Source organism: Cinclus cinclus, chromosome Z (genome assembly GCF_963662255.1).
Source record: "Cinclus cinclus chromosome Z, bCinCin1.1, whole genome shotgun sequence".
NCBI lineage: Eukaryota > Metazoa > Chordata > Aves > Passeriformes > Cinclidae > Cinclus > Cinclus cinclus.
Genome location: NC_085084.1, coordinates 25,359,913 through 25,373,380, shown reverse-complemented (window position 1 = coordinate 25,373,380; position 13,468 = coordinate 25,359,913). Strand labels below are relative to the sequence as shown.

The following is a 13,468-nucleotide window of genomic DNA, read 5'->3' as shown; positions in this document are numbered from 1 at the left end:
TTTGGGTGTTTTTGTATTACTGTATTTTTATTTTATTTTTTCTAGTAAAGAACTGTTATTCCTATTCCCTTATCTTCGCCTGAGAGCTCCTTAATTTCAAAATTATAATAATAAAAAATTATAATAATTACATTTTACATTTCAAGAGAGGCTCCTGCCTTTCTTAGCAGACACCTGTTTTTCAAACCAGAACAACTTAAAATCAAGATAAAGGGACACTGTCCTTGAAATGGGAAGAGGATGCACAGAAGTGGCACCTTGGGTCAAACCAGCCAAACAATGGGATACTAACCAAGTCACATAGGTAAAAAATTAATTTGCAAGAGACAGGACTCCTGAGAAAAAAAACATGTTCTCACTGCCTGTTTTGAAACTTCCCTTTCAACCTTTACATTAGACCTACACACATGGGGTTTTATCCTCCTTAATCCACAGCAACTCTTTTATTTTATATGGAAAGCTGGAGGTGTGATATCCTGTTAAGCTTAGGTATAAATACTGACCTAAAGCAAAACACAGGATCCATTCTGAGAGATCCTCAAGGACCCTGAAGCAGTTCTGAGCCACCTCATGATGACAAAATGAACCCGAAAAAGAAGACATCTTTTGCCAGGTCAGCAGAGAAGCACCTACCTGTCTGCTGTGTTCTTCTGGGGTAAGTCTTGCTGCGACTTCTTTCAATGCTCTGGTCAGGCCGTGGAGGCTGGACAGAAGGGTTTCTGGTCATTCGCAAAGATGTTTTGCCACTTCAAAACACAATAAAATAATGAGAAAACACTTGGAAAAAGTATCAAAGAAGAACCTTAGACTGAAATAAAAATGAAATAAAAACTTGTCATCCCACCTCTGGTTCTGTTGAGTAGCACTACTCTGAATTTTGTTTTGAATCAGTCACTGGCAAAATCATCAAGAGATTGTGCCAACCACTCCTATATTTTGCATTTTCAAATGGAGATAAGCCAATAAACAAAATGCCAGTTTGTTAGGAATCACTTAAGGTAGCATGGCCTTTTCTAACCTAGAATATTGTAATGTATGACTTTCTTAAGAAATATTATTACTTCCTCAACTTTTTCTGTAAGTTTTCCTCCCGGGAAAACATATTTAATATTGTTCAGTTCCAGTCAGTCAGGGGCTCCTCCTCTGGCATGTGGAATGACAGCCTAAAAGACTGCAAAACAAACTGCAATAAAGGACACTTACTAGCACAGCCTCAGATGACAACAAATTGAGTAAAAGTCTTGAGTCTTGTTTACAGTAAGGTCATTTTTCACTGAAAAACTGAAGTAAATTATTAAGTTTAAATAAATTATTTTATAGTCATTTTAATGTTCCTCTCAGTGTGACTAAGCAGAATACAGTGGTCATAACAAAAATCTAAAATTAATATTCCTCCCCAAAACTTCATATTTGCTCCTGGAAACCTTCTACACAAGAGAAGTAATTGTCACTATTCCTTAACTCCTGAAGTTTGATGATTTTGAAGTAAAAGCTATTGTACTAGAAAGTACAATACCAAGCAACTATACAGGAATTATGTATGTAGATTTTCTGAATTTTGCAAATAGAGTCCATGAAACACTGATAGTATTTTCACTAATAGCCCTTCACAGATAGTCAGCACTGCAAAATTTTAATATTTTCAAAATTATAAATGAATTAAAGGTCAAAAAACATCTCATATCCTAATCCTATGTCACATTAATGTGTTTTTTGTTTTTTTTTCATTTAGTTAGTTTAAAGCATGTTCCCAAGTTAGCCCAAAAACTCTTGTGCTCAACTTTTAAATTTGGCAATCATGACAGTCCTGCAAGTTACAGAAGCAATTTTAACAAAACATCTGGGAATAGGACCTTCCACCTCCAAAGACCTCCCAAGCATCTAATCTTAAGACAAGAAAATTGCCTTCCTGAAAACAGTCTGATACACAGTGAGAAGTACCTAGAACATTAACAAAGATCAAATAAACAAACAAAAAACCAACAGGAAACAATCCATAAGACAAATGAAAATATTGTGGTCCCCCCACTTACACAGAAAAACAGTGGGATTATGGTTTCTGATAAGAGATAATAATGTGTACAGATACCCAACACTGTCACTGCTTTTGGTGCTACAATGGGGACGAAGGCAAAAGGGAAGACAGCCAAAGTTGTCAGTTATGACCACCATCCCAATATGGCAAGTCTGATCACAGACCACTCCTGACATATATTAAAATAGGAAGACAAACTGAACTGCACCACCAACAGCAATAACTCAAACACAGTTAACTTCTTCATGGCATGCTATTTTTAAATTAATTGGAAAGTTCTTGCCAGTACAAAGCTTTCTCCTCCCCAGCACCAGTGCCCTGCTCCAATCTGTTGAAGTGGTCCAACAGAAAAATCTCATCTGCAGTACTTTGGCAGCAATCCAGTGAACTCCTACCCTGGATCATCCTGGATGGGGTAATGCAGGCCAGGATCCACTAGAAACACAAAAGGCAGGGCAATCATTGTCCTGTCATCCACAGCAAGGAGAATCTGGATCATGCCAGAGAGTGTGGTAACTCACATAATATGGATTATGAAATAGGCAAAGTGCCTAACTAATGATTATCAACCTTACTCATTATGATGATTTATTTCTTGCATGATAGTGGAAACAGTGCTCCTTATCTACCCTTAATTTCAAGTTTATAGTATCTTTCAAAGTTTGGAGCCTTGAACATTAATCCAATGTTGTCACATATTTAAATCAGAAAAGATACACCCTCATTTTGGCACACCCCAGTTGTCAGGAAAACCTCTTTAGGACATGAATGTAATTTCAGAACTTAGAAGGACATAATGTTTTAAAGAATCGTCAAAGGTGCTCCCACTTTGAGTATAGACTATAGCAAGCCTCAACCAGTTCTGGGGATCTGGAGAAACTTACATTTTCCTAACACTGCCAGACTCCCAACGAGAGTCTGCTTAAATGGCCCTGATTCATCTTTTGTCTTCAGAACCACACTGGGTCATATTCTGGGTGAGGGTTTTCTTTCACTGGAAGGAAAGAGGAGAAAACAAATGAAGTAGGAATGAATTGAAGTTCAAACAAAAAAAAAAATCACCTGTACTGATGTTTATAACCTATGGATCCAAACTTGCTGACTTTTCTTGACAGAGAGTGTGATTCATTCTCTGGCACCCTGTGTAGTTTGAAAAATAAAATAACAGAGTAAGTTGCATAGATAGGTCTGAATTATAGTCCCCTTCCCAAGTGAAGAAAAAAGAATACAAATTTGGGCTCCACAAACTTTTTTTTTCTGCAAGTTCCTCTTCATCCGTACCTCTGGATAGACTCTTATGGGGTTGAGAGTCTCCCAAAGCCACCTCTTTGTCCTCCCTATTTTGACTACACACCTCTTTATTTCAAAGTCAAGTGTAAATTGCTGGCATCAGCAGCCTTCCACCTAATTTTGGGAGAAGGAAAGGCCACCCTACCACCGTAGTGAGACTGAAGGAAAGATTCTCAGTTCACTTATTTACAGCACTGCTAAAGGCAGCCTGATGGATTCCATCCACCATTATATACATATATATATATATATATAAAAATATACACACATACATATATATACATACATATATATGCATACATACATACATATATATATATATATACACACACACACATATATGTGCAGTGTAGAAAATAGTAATGTGTCAATTCCAAAAGCTTCCTTCAAGCCAATGCTGCTAAAGAAAATCTGATGGTTAAATACACCAAAATCTATATGGCAACTTAAATCCCGCCATATGTATTTGTGAATATTTCTGATAAAACCTACTTTATGCAACCTGAAGTACTGTTTAGAAAAGAATGCCAAGACAGAAGAAACCACCAAAATATCTAATTTTTAAAACGTTGTTTCACATCACTGTAAAAAAAGCATTCTATAACCAAGATTACAAACAAGTTTCCAGGCAGCAAGCCATTGTTACACCACTCTGTATGTACAACAAGGCTCCTACTCAGTGCAGTGATCCTATGGAAAACACAGCCTAACTTCTGCATCACTCACCTGAAAAATGTATGATGCTCCACACAGCATTTCCACAGATGTTTGCATGTAACCTTGTTACGGGCTTCAAAAAAGAAGGAAGTTTCACTGCACTGCAGATAAAACAAAACAAATGAATATTCATGTGGGGGATCCTGCCACTGAAGTGTATCTCATTTACTGAACACTAAAACCAACCATTACATGTCAGTCCATGCAAGAAAAGAAATCAGCACCAAGAAAAGCAGGTTCTAAAACTCTGTAGAATTCTTGATATTTAAGTGGTTTTCTTTTTGAAAAACAAAGGGAAGAGATTATTGAAACATTTCTGTTCCTTCATGAATTTTCATACACATCAGCTTTTTCCCTAAATAAAACACATAAGGCTTTTTTTTTTAAATTATGTTTCTGATGTTTTCCGAAACTGCAGCTCAGATGTCTAGCAAAAAATACTCTGGTTAACAGTATTAAAAAAGGCAAGAATAAGTGAAAGAAAGAAAGGAACTCAAGACCTGTTACAAACTAATATGAAGTAATGACACAGGAAACACAAAAAACATACATGCAGAAAAGGACCAACATAAATCTGGGGGGGGGGGGGGAACAAAACAAAAGAAGGGAAGGATTTTCGCTTTTAAAAAATTAACTTCAGAATAATTCAAAATTCTAGGAAAAAGTTGAAAGTCTTAAAATCCACCTTAATACCTCTAAGGGAAGACAATAACAGCCACAACAAAAGAATATTCAAAGCTTAAAATCTGATCTCAGGAAACTGGCAGAGAAAAGAGAGGTGGGACATATACAAACTGTAACCTACTTCAAGAGAAAAGGAGAAGCAACAGACATCACATTGCTTGTTTTCAACAAGCTAAACACTCAGATGTGTTCACAAAAAAATACCCTTCCATCTGTTTTTCACTTGGTGAACTCAAGTGCTTGTGGTTTAGCTGTGTTTTGCACAAAGAATGAGCAGTCTCAGTGATGTCAGTATGAGAGCCCAACATGGTATGACAGCCCCTGTAACCAAACTGAGTCTACAAGCACTTCACCTAAGTGTGAGTTATAAAGGAGGTGTGATTTACACCACCCTCAGCAGCACAATCTATGCCCTTGTGTTAGTTACACTTCTGCAGTGCCATGCATACACAAGTAAAGAGCTCAGTTACATTTCTCCCTGTTCTCATTTACTTTTGTTAATTATTATCTGCAAGTACCTTGCAAACTGTGAATTAATTCTCTATGTTCTCTAGAATTCAAAATTTCACCTATAGCAAAAACCCAGTTATAACTCTGTTAACAGCTGTCAAGCAGCCCCACAAAACCACAAATTACCTCCACAAGCAGATTTTCCTTCACCTTGAAAAAAACCAGTAAAAATGACAGAATTTTGCACCTGTGGTTAGAATAATAGAGATTTCATTACCTGACCAAAAAAAATATATAAACTGAGAACATATACATGAGCTCATTTTTTCCCCTGCTTTATTTTAGTTAAATATCTGGCTGGAACATGGAATCCCATGGAGCCCCATGGAATAAGCAAGGAATTAAAATAAATCTGATCTTCTGGTCTTCTGTCGAAAGCACATTTTACTCTCCATGGCAAGACAGAAGAATACAGGCAGTACAATAAGACATAAGGACCACCAAGAATGCAGAAAACTAGAACTCATGTGATACTGCTTTGTATATCATAAAATGACTTTGTGTATATCATAAAATGACATTGGTCCTATAAATATACTCCCAAAGACCCTCTGGTTTGATAGGGATCATCATGTCTCTTGCAGGATTCCAAGTGGTTTAACTTATAGCAGAAGAAAGTTTAATTCATGAAAAGTAAAGGCTTCCTGAAACATCTTGAAAATATTCAAGGAGAAAAATCCATTTATCTTGGAGTCTTCTAGAGCAACAACATGTCTCTTTCTCCTCTGATAAAGAGTCTACCCACTGAAAAATCATAATGCATTTTTATATTTTAAAACTTTTAAAGAAAACATGTGAAGCGGTACTTTACATTTGCTTATTTTGCACATAACATAAAACTAGTTTTCTATTTCATTATTTGATTTAAATTGCAATTTCTATATCAGACTGTCATCTAGTACAATTTCATATAAACACACACAACTAATCTTCAAAAGGATTATATCGAATTGGACTGTAGTATTGCAAACTTGATGCAATATGATGAGTCAGTTTAGCTTCCTTCAGGAAAAACTCAATGACTCAGTTTTAACATGAAGGGTCTTGCTCCTTCCTTATTCACTCCTACTTTTAGGCAAAGAATCCTTTGTTGCACTTAAATTTATTTAGTTGCATAATCTCAAAGAAAGGAGTGTCTGGGACGTGGGAAGGGAGGGTCAGAGAGAAGCCAGGAATAATTTTTTGATTTTTTTTTTTTTTAGACAATTTTTTAAATAAGGTGTTTCTGACAAATCTTACTGTTAGACCAGTTTGAATGCCACTGGCATTCAATGACAGATTCATGTGGAGGAAAAAGTTCTATTTGTCCATTTTATCTTAAGATACAGTTTTAGAACTTTCCCATACACAGAAGAAACAGCACAAAAACACATGAAAATCAGTAAGTGACAATAACAGGAACCATATAGTTACACTGCCATAGCATAGAAAGATCTGACCAGCAAAAATTACTGATTCAATCATATGAAGGCATCATTTTCTAAGGTAGAAGAAAGTTCACCTTAGGTGGTAAGAAAAATGTTGATGATGCTGAAACATCTAAACTTAGTATTCAGCAATCAACAGCAGCTCAAGGAGGGTAAAAAAAAAACGGGGGGGAGGGGGGGGGAGGGTGAATAACCCTATAGATCCAATTTACCAAAACGTTATAGACCTCAGACCTGGAAAATGAAACAATTGCCTAAAAATCATGGGACAAACCAACAAGCCTTCTGACAACAATCCAGGCTTATTTACTTGAATTCCAAAGAAAATTCGTTTTCAGATGTTTCTGAAAACTATGGCCTCAAAACTGATGCTTGCAATAACTCACTAGCACAATTAAATTTTACTAGAGAGGAAAAAAAGCGTAAAACACTCATCCTCATCAAAGGGAAAACAATTCATAATTCTTTCACCATTTCGCATTAACTGGGAAGGAATCTGCAACTTACTGCAACCAAGTCCAGTATGATACTGCTTGTAGCACAGCCAGGTTTAGAACTTCCTCCACATTTCTTTTAGGACTATTTAAGGCTTGTAAGAGTAGTGATTATCCTGACAAATGCTTATATAAAAAGTAAGGAGTACTGAAAACTTCAAAACCTTTGTCGTTTAACATTTCTTTCCCCAATGGATTTAATTGATTTGTGTAGGTAAAGCAAGGACGGCCTTATCTGTTAAGACCATGACAGTTTGTTTCCAATAAAAGACAACGTTTTTAGCATTTTGAACATTGCCATTTCCTACAGGTAGTTAGTGTTAGCTGGGGGTTTTGCTAACTATCCTCATACAGCTGAACCAAAAGAAACAAAGACCTATTGTAATTTTACTAATGGTTTATAGGAAATGACACTTCCAAAGTCATTCAGTGCTGTTTGGTGCCTCACAATCTTCTCCTGGCTACTCATCCCGCTGCTTTCAGAGTGCCCAGTGTACTGAAGGTGAGTCAAGCACGAACTGTTTCCAGAGCAATCCTGGCTGTCTGCACACTCTGGAGATCATTCTCCTTTGAACCATCTTGGTAATTGTCTGTTCTTTCAGGAAGCCCGTTTTGCTGATCAAACAAGTAGAAAAACACTTATTTTTGTATGGTTGTTTTCAGTCTTATCTGTGACTTGCAGGAGCAAAGGAGGGGCATGATTATGGGACCAGAGGCTGCAAAAGGACCCTTGCAGCAATAACCAGCCCTTAAGCTGTGGGACTGCCTCTTCTTAACCCAAAGGCACACACTGAAAACACATGAGGATGAGCACTACATATCTCTCTCCTTTTAGGTGCTTTTAAAACTTGTACTGCAGTCCCCAAAACATGCTACAGCACATACTGCTAGAACCTCACCATAATTTCTACCCACAGGAGGAGAGAGACTCTAGTACAGTGGATGCAGATAGCTTGTATACACTACAAGTTTATACACAGATGGACACATGGAAGCCCTTCCATGTTTTATGCTGGCTCCCAGACCAGCCAGAAGACTGATCTGGCAGGGCCTTTAAGACCTCCACCAGAGATCTGTGAATCAGAACAGTGCTACAGGCTAATACCCAGCCTCCCAAGTGGAAGATTTGAAAGCATGTTACAAAACCCTTCAAAGCAGACAAGTCAGAGGGGTCATTGCTCTGCCTAAGCTCAGAACACCCCTGGAACTAGAACACAAGTTCTGGAGCGCTCAGAAAACAGCTTCCCGCCTGCTTTGCCATGCCAGCCTGATTACACAGCTCTCAGGCTCAGAGATGCTCTGCACCTAGCTAGCTCAGTTCTCAGACAGGGCAAGCTCAACTTCACCTGGAAGAGAAGACACATACTTAAAATGACAGCTTTTCCCTCTGGGGACTAAAAAGATCCCTTGTTCTTGGAGTTCATGGATTATTCCCAGGATAAGAAGCCACTGTCAGTAGATTTATATCCAATCCAGGGAGCACTGAATCTGCCCACAATGCAAAAGTTATTCGAGAACCACTGATTCAGAGCAGGCTTTGCTACCCTAATTTACAAGACATTTATAGGCTCCCAGCAATGCAGGCTCAGAGAATGAAGAAGAAAACCCCAAAACCACAGTAGGAGCAGTGTCAGCACACACATCACTCCTCCCAGTCACAGTGAGTGCTAATGCTGCATAAGGAGGAATTTTGCCCCATTACAGGGCACACTGCATGTAAACGTAATACACCTACACATGTAACAGAATTATTAACACTAACTCTGAAGTTAATGCTTCAGAACATTATTCTTCGCCAGGTTAAGCACATACCTGGGTACCATCAGCTGTTAATTCCAATAGGAAGTATTGTGTCTTTATATATTGACATATGCAGACAAATCACAGCTTATGTAACAAACTTATGTACTCTCCAAGCTTATGTACTCTTACTGGTTACTCAAGGTCAATCTTTAGGAACATTATACAAAGTGGTCAGTTAAAATTAAAAAATCTGTGCCAGTTGCATGTCAGCAGTGAAACAAATATATCTCAGATTTATATTCGAGTAATTAAAAAATACTACAGAAGCATTAGGAAAAAAGAAAGCTGACAGTACCACCTTAGGGTCATTGAATTTAATTTTACGCAGGCCTTGAACTGATATTACAGTCCCTCTATGATGGCTCAGAAAGCAATTAAGAAAAGACAAGAAAACCCCCAAGCAACCAAAACAAACCAAAACTGTTTAATATGACATATTAATATCACTGTGCTTGCTCACCTCCACCCTCTATTTTCACTCTGAGTTAAGTGAGTGCAAATGCAAATGATGCAAAAGTAATTTCCAATTCTTAAACCATGACAAAAACCAAACTGCTCTTTTTGTCTGGAAACTGCACATATGATAAATTTGACTTAAGACTGAGAGCAGCATATCTTCAAATCCTGTTCAATCTTCCCAGGAAACTTCAGGAACAATGCATCAAATTAGAAGTTACTGGCTGGAACTTGTAATTCAAGACTGAATACAGCACTTGATAGGAAAAGAAAGGGTACAGATGAACCGCCTTATTACCATAATTATATTTCAGTCTTATGACACTTATTAAAAGCAGTTTAAAAAGACAAAACATATTTACAGTGTTTCTGGACTATTTTAAAAATATACTGCATTTAGAAAAGTTTCAGCAACACAAAACAGGGAGGATTATGTATTTTGGACTTTCATCAATGACTGGTATTGCTCCTGAAGAGTCATTACCAATTTTTCCTTGTGAATTCAGCTAACGGATGTCTCTTCATCAGAATATGGAAGACTACAGAGGAACGCACAAAAATGGATAAATAATTTTTAACTGCACAGATTGGGAGATTGTTCTGACTTAAAAATACCCAAATTTCAAGAGACCTTGAAATAAAAATTTCAGAATCCAAAAAGACCTTTCTCTTACAGCAAAAATTATGACAGCAAGTGTTTTGCACATTTAATTCTTACTGTTTTGTGAAACAGGAAAAGTAAGACCAAAAGTTTTGCATAAACCCTGCTAAGGAGTGAAATCATTCACATGCATGTTCAAACACAGAGCAACTAAAGTAAAAGCTGCAGTTACACAAAACAGCACCGGGGTGCAGGGAACAGCACAAAAGTACTTGGTACCTACAGGCAAAAAAGCTCCACAGCTCCACGTCTCTCACTCCTGCCTATTATTACATTTACATTCCCAGCCTACACAGTCTATCCAAGTGTGGTTTTTTCTGTTTCCTTTCATGTCCCTAGTTGAGAGAGGAATCTAGAAAGCAGGCTGTGCTCCTCAGATGGGCAAACACAGGGGGTATGCTGGGCACCCCTTCCACTACTCAGTTCCACACAGAGCATGCATTCTGATCAACTAACTCTGTTTTACTGGAGGAGAGGGGAGGGCTTTGGCAGCCACTTGTGTTACTGGGTTGTTTCCAGCAAGGTTGCTCAACAGACATGGTGCCCTGAACTGTGCACAGGGATTAGATTAATTTCTCAGTTTTCTGAGAAATAAACTTCTTTAATCTTCAAAAATTCTTAGCAATTTTTTGTTGTGCTCAGGGAATATGAACGTGTGCAGTCCTTGCAGGGGGAGGGTTCATAATTTTATGCTGATACTAAGAGGTGCCAGGGAAGACCTATCACATTTATAGCTCAGAATTCACTGCATGGATTCATGCAGGGGACAATGAAATAGTGATTAACACCACCGAAAAAGAGCTTCAGTCTCACATGTCCATGGATGGCCAAATATTAAAGGCAGTATTTTGTTTAGGAAAGGGCAACAGCAATGGCTTTAGGGAGAAAACATATAATACAAGCAAAGCAGCGAAAGATAGAACCAAAATACTGATGGCCATGCTTGTACACAATACCAAGAGGTGTGCAGGAAAAAAACATGAGGCAGCTAAATATACAGGAATTATTCTCATGGAACAGACATGAAGAAGTACAAGAGATTACACTACAAAACAGAAAAGCCAAAGCAACATACTTATTATAAGACACTAAGCAATAACATCTTCTGCTCAGTGATATCAAGTTTATGAAAAGCAAGGTAATGTAAGCAAGAAAATGAGCAGCCATAGATGTGGTTGACACAGACATACAACAGCGTGGGGCTTAGGTAGTCTGAAGACATGGACTTGTACATTTAGACTGTCATCTGTCAAGAAGATCGGGATGTCCATTTCTACCCCTCTTGTGGGAAATACACAGATTCTTCTGTCATGGTTGGAAAAATTTTGCACCAATCTCAGCAAGGCACCAACAGCTTCCCCTTTATGAGCAGTGAAAGGTGACAGTCAGTGTTAATAAGGGTAGCTGATGTGTGTGGAAACATGGATCAAAAGCCATCCTACAGAGACTTTTTTACAATGTACTGAAAACATGATTCACACAAAACACTCGGTTCACCCAGAAATAATCTGCTCCATTACACGGTGTTAGCTCCTTCACTTTGTGCCACAAAGTTCAAAGACATGGAAAAGTCCCCATTATTTCTACTCCTCCTGAATATCTTCTGGGGCTCTCTATAACTGGAAACACACAAAACATTCCAGACTTGGTATACCGCATCTGATACAAGGAAAGTATTACAGCCTTGGGCTGTAAAGTGTTATTCAGGAGGCAGGATGGAGTGAAAATGGCATATTTAGTCTCCAACAATATATTCATGTGTCACATGGGAAGACAAAGTGACAGCTCTTATTCCAAAAAAAACAAGAGGAACAAAATAAACTTGTGAATCAATTTTTTTAAGAGTATTGGAACATATATTCATACAAATACATTGATAGGCTTTTCCTCCTCTGTGTAGAACAGCAAAAATTGTTATGACAACTTCAATCCAGAGACTGAGGTTTCTGTCTGCTTATGAAGTGCCGTAGAAATACTTCAGGTTAGTATTAGCTGCATTGGCAAATTTAATGAAGGTACACACACCTGTACTTACTGTTCTCTTCAACAATTTCCTAGAAATACTTGTCAAGGTTTGAAACTACCAACTTCTGTCAAAATGTTTGCCTTATGATCACAATGGTAAGAATTCATTAGCCATCAATATTCACAGCCTCAACTTCTCTAAAACCTTCCAGGTTTTCTACTCAGCATGTTAAGCCTTTGCAATTCCATACAGTTAAAACAAAAACTGTGGAAACGTGGCATCAAAGAGAAACTACAGCTTTGCTTCCAAGCAATTCACTCCAAGTCAAACTCAGACTTGTTTGTACATGAACTATCACTCACCCTTTACATAAAATGTGGTGAAAAGTTTTCCCCAGCCTTTAAATAACTCTACTATTTCAACAAACACACCTTCAGAAATAAAATGCTCATAGATTACCACACCAAATATAAACAAGTCACGTGGAAGTAACAAAAGAAAGACTTGCCAAGACATCTGCAAAGACACAACAAATGCTGTCCACAACAGAAGCAAGACAAATGTCCTCATGGAAAAACCATGGATGAGACTGACAACCATTACAAAGATGAACAAAGACACATAGATAAACAGTAAAGGGGATTTTTGCCAGCAGGTTAATACTATTTAAAACCATATCAGTCCTTATGAAACTATGAACTTTATGTTCCATAAAGACATACACTGTATTTTCAGAAAATAATTCAGCCAACTAAACTTATAACTAAACCAGACAGCAAAAAACACAAAAGTGACGGCAACTATGTTTTTTATTACACGTTATTATTTTTTCCTACATTCTTAACAGTCTCCTCCTCTCCCTACTCCACATGCTTCGTAGGGAATAAATATATTTTTTTACTTACTGTATCTTAAAACCTTCTCTCTTGCTATCAACCTGCTGTCCTTGCCCCACTGCAGCCAACATTGCTTTCTCTCAAACGTTCTAAGAACAAAGTGATGTTAAACTCTGGCAAATAGGTATCAAGCTATATAATGTGGCTAGCTGTTTTGTGCCTGACAGCTTTGTGAGGCTCCCTTCACTTACATTTTGTTTCATGCAGTAAATTTCAATAAAACCAATTACACTTTTACAGACATACAAAATTTCCACCTTCATTAGACCTAAAATTATTTTTTCAATCTTTTCAAGCATAAATAAAAACTTACATCTTTTCCCAGGACTCGAAGTTCAAACTGTGTTTCCTTGAAGTGAACTTTTGTAATTCTAGGCCTGTAATATTGAGGAAAAAAAGACAAACAGAACTTCATGAGCTTTTAATTCTTCATGCATAGTAAAATACAAAATTGTATACACTTCCATACAAAGACCAAAATAACATTATTCACAGTTAGATTTATTTTTCAGGTATGCCCCAGATGTCA

At 37.5% G+C, this 13,468-nt stretch overlaps 1 protein-coding gene across 1 annotated transcript in view; it reads right to left on the bottom strand.

The window, feature by feature from the left end:
• Positions 1–13,468, bottom strand: part of EPB41L4A (erythrocyte membrane protein band 4.1 like 4A) — a 116,281-nt gene that overhangs the window by 39,546 nt on the left and 63,267 nt on the right. The window contains exons 9-12 of the mRNA XM_062513175.1: positions 13,253–13,316; positions 4,052–4,143; positions 3,098–3,175; positions 634–746 (exon numbers count right to left, since the gene is read on the bottom strand). Coding sequence (XP_062369159.1) covers positions 634–746; positions 3,098–3,175; positions 4,052–4,143; positions 13,253–13,316 — 347 coding nt within the window. The remainder of the gene's footprint in view (positions 1–633; positions 747–3,097; positions 3,176–4,051; positions 4,144–13,252; positions 13,317–13,468) is intronic.